The sequence below is a fragment of the Camelina sativa genome, chromosome 15 (assembly GCF_000633955.1).
Source record: "Camelina sativa cultivar DH55 chromosome 15, Cs, whole genome shotgun sequence".
Taxonomy (NCBI): Eukaryota; Viridiplantae; Streptophyta; class Magnoliopsida; order Brassicales; family Brassicaceae; genus Camelina; species Camelina sativa.
In genome coordinates this window covers 6,920,153-6,934,033 of record NC_025699.1, presented here as the reverse complement: position 1 = coordinate 6,934,033, position 13,881 = coordinate 6,920,153, and the positions used below count along the sequence as shown (strand labels likewise).

The following is a 13,881-nucleotide window of genomic DNA, read 5'->3' as shown; positions in this document are numbered from 1 at the left end:
TCTCTATTTATTATTAATATATAGTATTAAAATAATAATATTGAAAATTTTCCATTTTCTTGTTTCACTTAAATTTTCTTAATATTTTTTTTTTTTTGTCATCTGAATTTTATTAATGAGCCAAAGAAGGATACAAGTTAGAAATTACAAGAGCTGGCGTACTATTGAATGTCCCCAGAGTCATTAGCCCAAAAGAGGGAAACTGATTAAAAACAAACACTTAAGCAAAAATCTAAAGAGGTACAAATGATTTGTGGAAAATGAAACCTAAACACTATAATTGTACAAATGCACGAGATACTCCCGCTTCCGCTTTGCTTCTCTAGAGAACATTATGAGTCAGAAGCACCAATTAGGCCGGATCAAGTCTCACACCGACGCCAAACCAGACGCCAAACCAGAAGCAAAACCGACAGAGAGGAAAGCAAGATACCATCGCGACCAAAGACACAAATACAACTACCCAAGTACCTCACCAGCCAGACGATGAGAGCAAGAAACCCTAGGGACAAAGAAAACTTTGAAATCGACTGGAGAGAAGCCACGCAAGATCAAATGTTCTTACACACGGACATTCGTCGACCCAATTTCAGACACGGACATTCGTCGACCCAATTTCAGCGACCTACAAACATAAAACTGGTGACATCCTCGCAAGAGAAGAACTAGAGAACGATTTCACTGCTTCGACTAAAACCTAACTCCAAAACTTCACAAAGAAACTCAAAGAGAGGCTAGTAGGTGACTCAGCAATAAGATACCATCCAAATGACTAACACCAAGAGCGAACCCAGAGAAACCCCACCACCACAATCCAGCAAGAGGACTCGAAATAGAGGTAGAGCAAAGATCCAAAATCAAAACCAAAAACCCGAGCCATATCCAACTATTCAAACCTAACAAACCACAAAGAACCTTAACGGAACCCATGGCCACGCCATACAACCCTAGACAGACCTCTAAACAAAGGACTTGGAACTCAACAAACCACTATACTAATCTCACAAACAACAACTAACGGCATCATCAAGCAAACAGGGGATATACCAAACACGCTTAACTTGGTGGGATTGAGATCGATTACGAAACACGGAATCAAAACCAACTTTCTGAAAGAAGAAACCCCTCGATTAAAAACCACCGAGCATCAAAACGGGTTTGATCTGGATCTTCAAAAGAAAGGAGAGACTCCACCGAACTAGCAAAAGAAGACAATCCATGGCCAGACAAGGACAGGGGCAAGAAGAAAAAGCAATTAAACACAAAAGAGACACAACGCCGGGGCTATAAAGCCACCAGACATTGGCCGAAACAGAGACGGCGACTAGTTTGTTTATTTAGAGAGGAGAGAGGTGGGAGAGAATTAGGTTAGAGGAGAGAGACTGCTCCATTCTATCTTAATTAATCTCAATTTTCTTAATATTACACTAAAACAAATTTTGGTGCACAAAAAAAAAGAAAAAAAAAACACTAAAACAAATTTTATAGATAAAAATTAGCAAATACTCCACAGATTTATTTTTTTTATTTTAAATTATAGTTTTAAGGGGATAGAGTTTAGCATTTAGGTATTAGTATTAGGATTTAATTTTAAAATAGTAATATTTTTAAAAAATTTTAGAGATAATATGCTAAATTTAGAAACAAAAATTATTTTTGTGTTCTGTTGTAAAAAAAGAATTATATTGTTGATGAGAATTGTCCTAAATAATATATATGTATTTATTGTTCAAAAAGAGATGTTAACAGAACATGTACATGTCTTCACTCAGCATTATCTCATCTTAAGTGTTTTAGGACATTTTGATTCTCTTAAGATAAATAAACAGCCTCGCTTTCAGTTTCATGTAATGTAATCTTCTGATCGTCGTAGATAAAATAATTATCATAAAAACAAAAAAACAAAATAAAAAACTTTACAAAAGCAAAATACAAAAACGTCATAATAACTTACTCCATAATTTTCTTTTCATTTTGTGACAAAAACAGAACCCCCATAACTAAGTTCTGGTGTTCCAGTAAGCAGAATCAAGCTTCACAGGGTAAAGATCACTGGCGTTTGCGGTTGACGTAGAAGACGACGTGAAAGGTCCGTCGGTGGTTGTCGTGTTCGTTATCTCCTCCTCACCTATCATGGCGTAATGCCTCTTCATCGCTCTCACGCTCTCTTCGTCCTTTTCACTTCCTTTGTTGAAAGAAGCTTCAAGAAGCTTCTCAACATTCACCGTTGAGTGGCCTTCGAGCATACTCACCACAGTCGACATGGAAGGTCTATCAGCCGGAGCTGGACTGGTGCAGAGCATCCCTATCTGAATCATGGTCATTGCTTCTTGTCTGTTGTAACTTGTTCCTAGCCTTGGATCTATTACTTCCACCAGATTGTTTTGCTCCCTTAAAACGTGCACCTGTGGAAGAAAATTGAGATACATATGATCCAATGATCTAGGGTTTAAGGTTTATGTTTCAGGGTTTTCGAGATTTACCCAGTCAAGAAGGTAGAAGGTCTCGGCTTTGGATCGTGAGCTCGTGTTGCTCTTTCCATGAACTATTTCCAGAGCAACAATGCCAAAACTGTAGACGTCGGCTTTATCTGTCAAATGGCCTCTCATGGCGTATTCTGGAGCCATATATCCGCTGCAAAAAGGAGAAATTTGTTTTGGTTAGAAGATTCTTATGTCAAATGGCCTCTCATTGGTCAGCACAAAGGTGAAAATTCTTATTTGTGATTGATTGACTCACTATGTTCCGGCGACTCGTGTGCTGATGTGTGTGTTTTCTTCTTCATCAAGCTTAGCAAGTCCGAAATCCGAGATTTTTGGATTTAGATCCTTGTCTAGCAAGACATTAGTGGCTTTGATATCTCTGTGTACGATCTTGAGTCTTGATTCCTCGTGGAGATATGCTAATCCTCTCGCTATCCCGACACAAATATTCTGCCTCATTGGCCAATTTAGTGGTATCTGAGTCTCTTGTGGACCTTTAAATTGATAGAAACAAAAAACATTGTTGTTGAGCAAAACAAAAATTGGATTGAAAAGAACGTTTTTAAGCTATGAGGTGCTTTAAAAAGGGATGACTAACCGAAAAGAGCTCGCGCGAGACTGTTGTTTTCCAAGTACTCGTAAACTAGCAAGAGCTGGTCACCTTCGACGCAACATCCATATAGTTTAACCAAATGTGGATGCTGCAGAGCAGAAATCATAGCAATCTCGTTCAAAAACTCTCGATTCCCTTGTTTTGATTTCGCCGATAGCTGCTTCACCGCGATTACAGTTCCATCAGTCAATGTTCCCTGTATTCATACAATTGACAACCCCTTAAAGATCATATATCATACATCTTTATTTCTCTCATAACAATGCCATTTCACAGTATGTATGATGCTAACCTTGTGTACAGGACCAAAACCACCTTCTCCGATCTTGTTTGCAGGATCAAAGTTATCCGTGGCAACTTTGATTTGCCTCAACGAGAACGAACTGATCTGGAAATCTAAGTTCTTGAAATCTGAGGTGAAGAAACACAGTTGAGTTTTAGGAAGAAACACATAACACAAAATGAATTTGAATGAATTTGAATGTTAAAAAGCCATCTAAGTACAGTAAAACCTCTATAAATTAATAAAGCGGGACCATGAAATTTTATTAATTTATAGACAGTTTTAATTTACCTATTAATTTATAGAGAGACTTTCCTAATTTGGTACAAAATATTAAAAATAAGATTTAATTTTTATAACTAATATTTTTATAAAATCAATTACAATGAAAATAACAATTATCATGTTTTCAAGATAGCATTCAAAGATTTTTATATAATAAAAATATTAAAAATAAACTCTAATAAAAATTAATGTGTAGATATATACATATATTTAGATAATTTTATATAATTATTAATTTATATTATTGATGAGAACATATATATTATTGATGAGAACATTTATATTATTGAGTTTCAAAAAAATTATTATTTTATTATATTATCGAATAGTGTCCAAAATTACATATTTATTATTTTAGATTTTATACATATATTATTGAATAATTATAATTTTATTTTAATTTATAGAGGTTCTACTGTACGTCTGTACCTACCTTTTTCCATCTGACTCTTAGGTCTTAAGCAGCCTCTCCACCATAATATACCTCCGATTAAAAGCACAAGAAACACTGTCGAAGCGATTACACTACCAACCACAGTACCAACAGAACTTCCCCCACCAGATCCAGTGCCAGGTTCCTTTGGTGGAATAAAGTCTATAGCAAGATCATGGGAGATAAAGTCAAGAGACAAAAACACTCAAACAAAGGAACAATCTCTCAGAGATAGTTTGAGGTTTAGCAAAGCTTACCTGCTGGATCTACCGATACAGCCGATATGAGAGGACCATATACACCTCTCGCAGGAATAGCTTGAGTTCCTTTCCCAGCCCACTGCAATCTTATTTCCAGTTTCCCATTTGTAATAGTGACCGGAAATTTCTTAACAACAGGTTTTCCCACACCTTTTGCCTCATCAACAATATTGAAATCTTTCGCCACAAGTTTACCCTGCAAATGTCACACCAGCCAATTGATTCTTCTATACAATATTTCTGACAATCAAGAAAAAAAGTTTAATCAAATTACCTGAACGTATATGTCAAAGAATCTTCTTCCCAAGTTGCTATACAAGTGTTTATCATAAAGCATAATTTCAGCGAAATGAAGATTAACCGTATAGTTTCCTTTTCCCAGACACAATGCATAGTACGTGAGGGAGATGGCCGAGAGACGCGCGTGTGTATAAAGCCTAGAATCTATGCTGGAATTTGTTATATTAAGCACTGATGAATTCGACCATTTGGTTTTTCCAATGTTAGTCCGATCATCATCCAAGAAGTGTCCCGTGTTGGTAGAAACCCACCCGTTTCCACTATTGTCGAAACCCACTGTATCCCGTGTGTCAGCATCATATTTAGTCCCATTGCTTGTAATCTCATTATCACCACAGTTTATATGAAGGCCGTAGAAAGCTGAGAACAAATAATTAGTAACCGAAGACAAATCAGATACGCGGGTTTTGACCAAAAAGAAGAAAATCAGATACGCAGATATGGTTTTATAATGTATATAGCTTCACCGACTTACTTTTAGGACACACATATTTGCTCAGACAGGAAACATTTGAGCTGTAACAAGAAAAGAACGTAGTATGAATATTCTAGTAAGTGTTATATAGATCCAAATCTTTTAAAAGTTATGAGAATTACGAGTTATTTGTCACTAAAGGGCTTGTGCTTGAAAACATATTCCTGCAAATAAAAAGAATAAAAAAAAACCGTAAGCTTATTGCGAATTCGGAGGCATAAGAAGTTGAAATGTTTATAGTTGTTCTTACACGGAATTTTGTTGACACATTTCAGTGTTGGTTTCTTTGGAAAAGTTATTGTAAGCAAGATCACTGCAATTAAAGAAAGAATAACCAAAGAAAAATGTTACATCGTCTGTTGTCACTACAAAAATAAACCGTCTTGTATATACAGATGAAAAAAACTCACATCGTGTCTCCTTTGTCTAACATCCAGGCTGGTACTACCCCGTTTAACATGTTGCTTGTAAAATATCTGCAAGGTCACGAAAAAAAATTTCGTTGCTCCATCCACAGAAAGCTTTTAGTGAAACAGAGGAAAGAAGAGGAGAGCGTACATGTAATCTACATCTGAAAGAGCGGAATATTTCGGGGGGATTGGTCCACTCAGTTTGTTAAAGCTAAGATCCCTGCGAAATGAGTCTCACAATGTCAGATTTAATTCTTCTTTTATCTTAGATAAACCGATGTTATGTTTTCCGAAAAACAAAGAGATTACTAACAAAACTTTCAAGGTTCTGCGATCAAGATAATCAGGTAAGTTTCCTGTAAGGTTGCAGTTCCGAAGAATCCTGCAACGAACAGAAATGGAAATTAGCTAGTTGAATGTGGGAAGAAACCAATACCATATTCGTATAGTCTTATGCTCAAACTCACAATGTCTTTATCGATGTCATGTTCTGTAGGGGAGGAAATGGAGATTCAGGTCCGCTCAAGTCACTGATTCTCCTACAAAATTTCAAATAGTGAAAAGAGTAAATATACATTATTGAAGGTGTGGCCGTCCATGAGAGGCGGAAATAATGAACCCCAACATTCAAAGTTTGTGTACTAACAAGTCTGTTAAGGTTCCCAGAGGACCAATGGCACTAGGAATCGGTCCAACTAAACCACTTGCTTGAATAACCCTGATTGATGAAGCAAAGCAAACATTTCAATATTTTATAAGTATCCAATACGGACATCGAAAAATGAAAGAATCACATTAAGCTGGAAGTATTGCTTACAGTTTCCGAAGTCCTTTCCAATTCTGGATGAAATCTGGTATAGTACCAGTGAACTGGTTGTCGCTAATACGACTAATATATATATATATAAAACAAAAAGTCAGAAAATCTCCAGCAAACATATGTTCGATGATCAAATAAAACACACAGAAATACTTACAAATCAGTCAAATTAGTAAGTTTGGCGAATGTACTTGGGATTTCCCCGGTCAAGTAGTTTGAGCTAAGAAACCTACAAAGAGTAAAACATATTCTCAACACCAGCAAAGACCAGTAATTGTTTTTTATTTATATAAAGAAAAAAAAAAAAAAAAAGAGGAACAGTTTGGGAGAACTTGGCAAAAAAATTCTTACAGTCTTTGAAGGTTGGGTAGATTTCCGAGCTCTGGTGGTAACTTTCCTGAGAGTTGGTTGTATTCCAAGACACTGAAAAAAAACACCACAAAATGTTCCGGAAATTATAAACAAAAAAACAAAAGTAAGAGTAATCTGAAACATTAGTGAAGAGCGAGAGATAAAAGAAGTGTACTCACAGACTATAAAGGTTTGTAAGGTTTGCAAGTTCTTTTGGGATAGGACCAGTAATCCGGTTTCCAAGTAGTTCGCTGAATTTTCACCATCATGCCAACAAAACAAAACTCAATCAACCTCTATACATAAATTAAGCGCATGTGAAAAGAGAAAGGCATAAATTCATACATGGATATAAGTGATGAGGATCCCCATTCGGGAGGAATGGAACCGTTGAGATAGTTTCTAGTCAGATCACTGTCGAGAAAGAAGAGAGTGTATGACGACAGTTAAGTTAGTTAAAGTGAGAGATTATTATACTAACAGATATTGAAAAATTGGTGAGTGAGTTAATCTTTATTTATGATTGCTTACATCTGTTGCAAGAAAGGAAGTCCTGAAAGATCTGTAGGAAGAGATCCTTGAAGGTCTTGTCCCTTGAGAGTTCTGTGTTTAACAAGAATTAAGAGGGAAAATAAAATAAAAAAGAGGTTTTAAAAAGCGGTTTGCGAAATTCATAGGCCCATTATATTGTCGGCCCAAGTTCAATCAGCCCGAAAAACATTATTAGATTCACGGAGGTAAAAGATTAAATTAGTTATTTTTATTAGATTCACGGACGCGTCAAGAAAAAAAAAAAAAGGGGTCAATAGCGACGGCGTCAATAAAATTGTCTAGATTGAAGCATCTATAAAAAGCTACTACTTGTATAATTTGTATTAAAGATTAAATAAAAACAAGTGGAATAAAATTAAATAAAATCATTGGGATAGTAATAAGCTTAGAAAAAGAGACCTACTACTTCAAAGTTCAAACAAAGTCTAAAATTTTAAAATTCATCAACACTATATATATATATATATATTTAATTTCTTCAGTGCCTAAAACTAAAATATTTATGGTTTTATGGCGTGAAAAAAAAAAAAGGGAAGAAGAGAGAGAGAAATAAAAAAAAGACAACGCACATGTTGGTGACGTGGCAAGTGCCGGAGGAGCAGTTACAAGTAACGGCGTCTTCGGCGCCCTTAGGCTGGTTAAGTTTCCTCCATCCGCCTTCAGATGAAGTTTCGTCGCATGGATCCACCGAGAAATTCCAATTAGTCTTCTTCAACGCCGTCGCTACGCTTTTTAAAGCTTCGACTGCCAAAATTACAGAGAGAGAGAGAGAGAACAAAATCGTTTAAAACCGAATCGAATCATCAAACAGATAAAAATCATATAAAACAAATACAATACCTTCTTCTTTGGGTAATGTTGCGGAGGATGCGAAGCCGGAGAAGAGTATAAGAGAGACGAAGAAGAAGAAGAAGAGAAGTTGTCGATTGAACGACATTTCAACATTCAATTTTGTGTATGGAAGATCTGATTATGAAAAATGGAATTTAAAGTCGAGATTCTTATTTATTTTTGTTGAGAGGAGCAGAGAGAGAGATTTTTGTTGGCGATGGAAAGAAGAAGAAGGAGAAGAAGAGTGAAGAAGCGTAGCGAGGGATGCCCCTTATTTGCTTAATGTGACGACGAATGGGGAAGACATTTGAGAAAAATGGAGAGGAGATGAGTAAGTCAACATTTATCTAACAAAAGTTCTATTTTTTAAAAATGAATAATATTCATATATTTTGGCCTTTTTCTATCGTTTTTAAATAAGTAATAAATCAATTTTTAAAATTGAATAGGAGGATAGGATTTAAAATGTGCTACTTGTATGATATAAACATAGTGGGTCAGGTTGTGTGGAAAAACAAAGATGGAGCCAGCGAGTTTGTTGTATACATCAATATTCAATATACATTCATTTTGAATCTTCTTCTTCATTTAGATTTTAATTTTTATTATTTTCTTTGATGTATATTTTTATTATCTTTTGATTCCTATAGACGACTTAATTAAGAATAAACTATTAAAAAGCATAATGACTAATATTTAGGTGATCTGAAAGAAAGAAGAAAAAAAAAGAAAGAAAAAATTCTAAAATATAAACTTAAGAAAAATTGAGTTATCTTATATAATAAAATTCATGGTCTAAGAAGCTGACAAGTGGTATTGTATGTTCTTTAAAAAAAAAAATAGTTCATTTATTATATATGTTAATCTCACTAATTAATCAAAACATTCTTAGAGGGGGTATTGGTTTAGAATTTAGAAAGAATTTTAATGACTTTAAAAGTTAGGTAAAATATGTTGTTATTCAATCAAGACTTTTTAAAACTCTTTAAAAGTTTTGTGTTATTGGTTGTGGATTTGTAAAAAGTTATCTAAAGTCTTGATAAATCTAGTGTTATTGGATTAAGAGTTTTAAAAAGTCATTAAAAGTTTTATGTTATTCAAGTAAAACAAAAGAATCTTGGATTGTTAATGAATTCAAATTTTATGTTATTGGTTTAGGATTTTATATCATTTCCTTCATAACAAAAGTCATGAAAACTCTTTCATCAAATAGAAAGATTGTGAAAGATTTTATGAAAGATTTGACAAGATTAGGAAAAACAAATCATCAAGATTTAAAAAAACTTCATAAACAATCTCTTAGAATCCTTCATTTTTATTTTCTAATTTCCTATGATTTTAAAAATCAGCAAGATTTTAAAAAAACATAAAATCATTAAAACTCTTTCTAAATCCTAAACCAATACTAATCTAATAACTTTGAAAGTACTAAATATTTTAAAATTTACACACATACTATAATCAGTATAATATATACAATTCAAATTTTAATATTAAAATATTAAAATTAGCTTTTAGATAATAATTCATAAAACCTGATAAATTTTAGTTTACAATTAATATATCTTAGTTACAATATTTATGCTAATTAACAATTCAACATTGAATGATTCTTAAAATAATTAAATATATGTATATTAGTTCTAAAATATTGCATATTTCACAAATATTGCATATGTTGGAGTCATTCTGTAAGGCGTCAAGAGATTAGACCAACATGGTAGTAATCCCTGCAATGACTGAAATACATTCTCAAACTCTTGAACCACCCAAATACCTCTAACCGTAGATTGTCCCACCAACTTAGGCGTAGCAATAGTAACCAAATAGGTCTCACAATCATTCTCGATCATCTTCCATATCTATATGATCGAGATCACGAGACACTCTGACGTCGGTTTCATTCTGTGAAATACCAACTTTCTTCCAAACCGCTCAAGTGCTACTTTCCCTGATGACAATCTAGATGTTTTTTGTACCGATCCGACCAATCCATAGCAAAGATAACATCATACAACTTCATGGAACTGATAATCAAATCTAATGACATTAACTCTCTTGCAATCAAAGTCCACATCCCTCGTTCGTCCAAGTACTGCCAGTAACTCGCCTCCCACAACATTAACGACTCTACACCGTCCACCAAAATTCCCTCTAATTCGAAAATATTGTATATTTTACTATATTTATTTTATGCACGCATCGTTTGAGACTTTTCTAGTTTACTATTCATAGATTATTGATATCATAAAAGGATAGACTATAGATGCTTTAAAAAAAAAACTATAATATTTGATCATAATTTTTATTATACGTTTTGGCTCCATTACAAGGTATGGACCGTTTGGTAGTCTTTATATACAATGACTATAGTTTAATCATTAGAATGGTTATGGTACGGCACATATATAAATTGGGTTAATATAAGATCTTTTTGTCTGTTTTTTTAATATAATTAATCGTATGTAATTTTGTAAACACTAAACATTATGAAAAAAATCGAAAGGTCTTTAATATCATGGATATTAGATGTTTGAAGTAATTGTGAACACCATTATGCTTTGATTTGGTGGGACTTGGCGTCATAATTAAATTTCTAAAACTATTATAGTCAATTGGATACCGCTATATAGTTCGGGTAGAGTCTTCGACCTACACACCAGCAAGAAGACGAAATAGTAATAGTTAACGCAGCAAGTTCCACGATGGAGACATACAACTTTTTCTTGGCTTTTTTTTTTCGTCTAGGAAAAATAAATGAAACTTTAAAGGTACGTGCGGTCGTAATTAGTGTATTCTGGCTCATAGAGTCATAGGTAAGGTACTAAGGTATACACGTAGACAAAAACAGATACTTCTAACATTGTTTCGGTTAAATCCATAAATGTATTTGACGTGGATTGCCTAAGTATATGATTTTTCTTGTCGTTATTGTTATTGTTATTTGTTGTTGTTAGTTTTTTCCTTTTCGTTATTTCAATCTATATCTGATCGTCTCTAGCAGATGGATGTATAGCAGTAGAGGCATGAAGATAATGATAAGAAATCATATGATGAGGTAATAGCCTAGTACGAATTAAGGTAGAGTTTTTAACTTTTAGATTACAGAAGAACGTTGACGTACGTGGTTTATATATAGTAGGGGATATATTAATGTGGTGTTGTTTACAAGATTTTTCTACGTCCAAGAGTCAATATTTTCACCACAGAAGAAATGGTGTTCGTCCATCTTAGATCATTGTAGCTTTTTATTAAAAAATTATTAAGAAAAAAGATTATAGTTGAAGCGAATGAGCATTATCAGACATCGTAGATTAGATATCAAGAAACAAAATTGAGAAGGATATTCATAAAATCTAAACGCAAGTATCAGTCAATGTGTAGTTGTTTGCGTCAACCTTTGTTGTTCTCGAATTCACATGTTAATTTGGAACGTGAAATGTTTTTATTTCCATTATTTTAATAACTCGAATTTTGGTTTCTTTCTCTTGAATTAATTTGTAGTTTTCTTCTTTTCCGTCTATTTCTTTGTATAATTTCCAAGAGAGGAAATTTCTAATCGGATTTCGTAATATTTTATCTTGTTAGTTCCAAACCATTCGTATTCGTTCATTGAACCTTCGATCAAAGAATAAATCTACTAGTCGTAGACAAGTCAAAGCCAATCTTATTAGACTCGAGATATAAAAGTAACCACTCATCGTTTTTGATAATTAACAATAATGAATAGTCGTCGAACAGTTCTCAAACTTTAAGTCATTTCCTTCAGTGGAACCTTTATTCAATTCTTCAGTACTACTTTCTAACGTAACAATTTTCTCAATAAAGAATCGAGTCCACAAAGTATTTCGTACTATTTTATGATAATATGTACGGCATTTGGAATTCGTTCAAAGAACATTTTCTTCCTCTTATATTATAACCAAAAAAATCAGAGAAAATGTACGTAGTTAAGTTTCCTTTGGGTCAAAACATCGTCAAATTGGATGGATTATTAGAATAAACAAAATAAAAAAAGCACGGGTTCTCTAATTAGGTTTGCAGTCAATGTCGTGTACCAACTTTTGATATATTTGTAACGTTTAGTATTTAAGGTCCTACGATCCAACTGTAAGTGTCAGTGACCCACTGGCCACTAGACATATATAATTGCCTACTTTTAATACACTTAATTTATTTTCAAAACCTTTTAACAAAAGAAATTAACATGTGAATAACATCTTCGATGTGCTGAAAGCCTGAAACCAAGCAATGTGAAACTGTAATCTTTAACGTGGTGAAAATATCTGCCAGACTTACAGAGACACAGACTTGTGAGTTAACTGAGTAGTAAACTACCATATACAAAAGTTACCGAAGGGAAAAACAGTCTTTTCGAACATATGTACATGTAAACTGTAATCTTTCTATGTGATTATTGCGGAAAGATTCAGAACTCGAAAGCGTTATTAAACTGGACAGAGAAAGAAGGCTGGCCAATACTTGCAAGTGGAGTATCAGCTCTAACAACTATTCCCGTTCGTCCAATGTTCCCATTCCATTTCGACCGACCCAACTGCAGTTTTCGATTGAGAAGTTATGGTAACTAAAGAGAGAGGAAAAAAAAAACAGTCAGGTTTGAGAGAACTGAAAAGAGAAGAAGGTTTGCTTACAGATACAGAGGCAAATGCTGAAGGATGTGCGTTGAGCGCGTAGCCGCATATCAGATTCAAATCATCCCTCAACGAGTGAATAACTTCTGCTTTGATCCCGGGATTGCTTCCAGCGAATGTGGGACATACACTGCTCCGGTTTTATGAATTATGTAAGTTCAACAAATTCTTTATCAGTTAAGAGGGAAATAGAGTTAGATAAAGCTGTATACCTGACTTGAACTGTCGGTTTCATCAGTAGTCCAGATCTACGCCAAGCCAAGGGTTGAGCAAGGTCCAAAGCAAATGATTTGTCAGGCCAATGTACCATTGGTGTGATTCGGGTTCCGCATTTATTCTGTTCCACAAACAAAGAGATTTACAAAACCACAATTAAGTTTACTATGAGAAGAAGCTCCATATGGATCATGATGGGTTCCTATCTCTATCTAACCTTATAAGAGTAACTAAATCTCATGTCTCCTGGATATTGGCCCTGTGCTTGAAGAAGACCGCCACAGAAAGGCACAAAACCACTTATCGTCAGTCCTTCGCCAGATACATATGTCAACTGCCCGTTTGGGAATTGCACATCCATAAATGACTGTCCCAAGCACAAATACGAAAAGTTCAGGGAATCAGTTCCAGATAAGTGAGAACATAACAGTAGCTTTAAGGGAAAGAGCAGCTTACACAAGCTAAAGGATTGAGAGAGAGCATTGACATCATAAGCCACCTTCGATGCTTTGACCATATAGCTGGACAGAGTGAATGCATACCTTTCTGCCAAGCCAATTAACAGAATTATATGAGTTTCAGGATAGAATTCTAAAAGGAGAGAAGATTCATTGAAGTAGGAAATTTTGTTGAACCATACCTTCCTATCATATCCATACCAGAGCAAGTGTTGTTTTGACAAGTGTAACGGTAAAAGAAGCGTTGAATCGCGTAGAAAGAGGAGTGGTCCAAGCTGGAGAAGAAAGAGAGACGAATTTCCATCGCTTGCAGTAGAACTCGAATGTGAAGCTTCTACCCTCCAGAGGTCTCCTCTGGCTGCCAATGAATGTTCCATACCATTTGTCCTACTGTCATAACTTGATGACATATCAATTGTTCCCTGCATTCCTCGAGAAATATACAGTTACTAGATCAAT

General features: G+C 34.5%; 2 protein-coding genes across 2 annotated transcripts; both read right to left on the bottom strand.

The window, feature by feature from the left end:
• LOC104745764 (probable leucine-rich repeat receptor-like serine/threonine-protein kinase At3g14840) lies at positions 1,819-8,437 on the bottom strand. Its single transcript, XM_010467098.1, has 24 exons — positions 8,106-8,437; positions 7,835-8,009; positions 7,245-7,316; positions 7,059-7,127; positions 6,893-6,964; positions 6,714-6,785; positions 6,520-6,591; positions 6,360-6,431; positions 6,189-6,260; positions 6,010-6,081; positions 5,856-5,924; positions 5,691-5,762; positions 5,543-5,608; positions 5,383-5,445; positions 5,255-5,296; positions 5,133-5,173; positions 4,632-5,017; positions 4,355-4,553; positions 4,098-4,259; positions 3,389-3,507; positions 3,082-3,292; positions 2,740-2,977; positions 2,484-2,634; positions 1,819-2,405 (listed from the first exon to the last, which is right to left on the bottom strand). The coding sequence occupies exons 1-24, from the start codon at positions 8,200-8,202 to the stop codon at positions 2,001-2,003; spliced, it is 3,069 nt and encodes a 1,022-aa protein (XP_010465400.1). The 5' UTR covers positions 8,203-8,437; the 3' UTR covers positions 1,819-2,000.
• Positions 12,338-13,867, bottom strand: LOC104745763. The gene is made up of 6 exons (XM_010467097.2): positions 13,605-13,867; positions 13,421-13,510; positions 13,182-13,331; positions 12,961-13,085; positions 12,749-12,878; positions 12,338-12,651 (listed from the first exon to the last, which is right to left on the bottom strand). The coding sequence occupies exons 1-6, from the start codon at positions 13,848-13,850 to the stop codon at positions 12,526-12,528; spliced, it is 867 nt and encodes a 288-aa protein (XP_010465399.1). The 5' UTR covers positions 13,851-13,867; the 3' UTR covers positions 12,338-12,525.

Bases quoted from the DNA above. Each gene is read 5' to 3' on its own strand.
- LOC104745764 (XM_010467098.1), bottom strand. From the start codon at position 8,202: ATGTCGTTCAATCGACAACTTCTCTTCTTCTTCTTCTTCGTCTCTCTT. The intron at 5,609-5,690 runs GTACGCTCTCCT...GTGACCTTGCAG, and splicing joins CTTTCAGATGTAGATTACAT to ATATTTTACAAGCAACATGT. The intron at 2,406-2,483 runs GTAAATCTCGAA...TTTCTTCCACAG, and splicing joins CCTTCTACCTTCTTGACTGG to GTGCACGTTTTAAGGGAGCA.
- LOC104745763 (XM_010467097.2), bottom strand. From the start codon at position 13,850: ATGCAGGGAACAATTGATATGTCATCAAGTTATGACAGTAGGACAAAT. The intron at 13,332-13,420 runs GTAAGCTGCTCT...TGCTTGGGACAG, and splicing joins CTCTCAATCCTTTAGCTTGT to TCATTTATGGATGTGCAATT. The intron at 12,652-12,748 runs GTAAGCAAACCT...CGAAAACTGCAG, and splicing joins CAGCATTTGCCTCTGTATCT to TTGGGTCGGTCGAAATGGAA.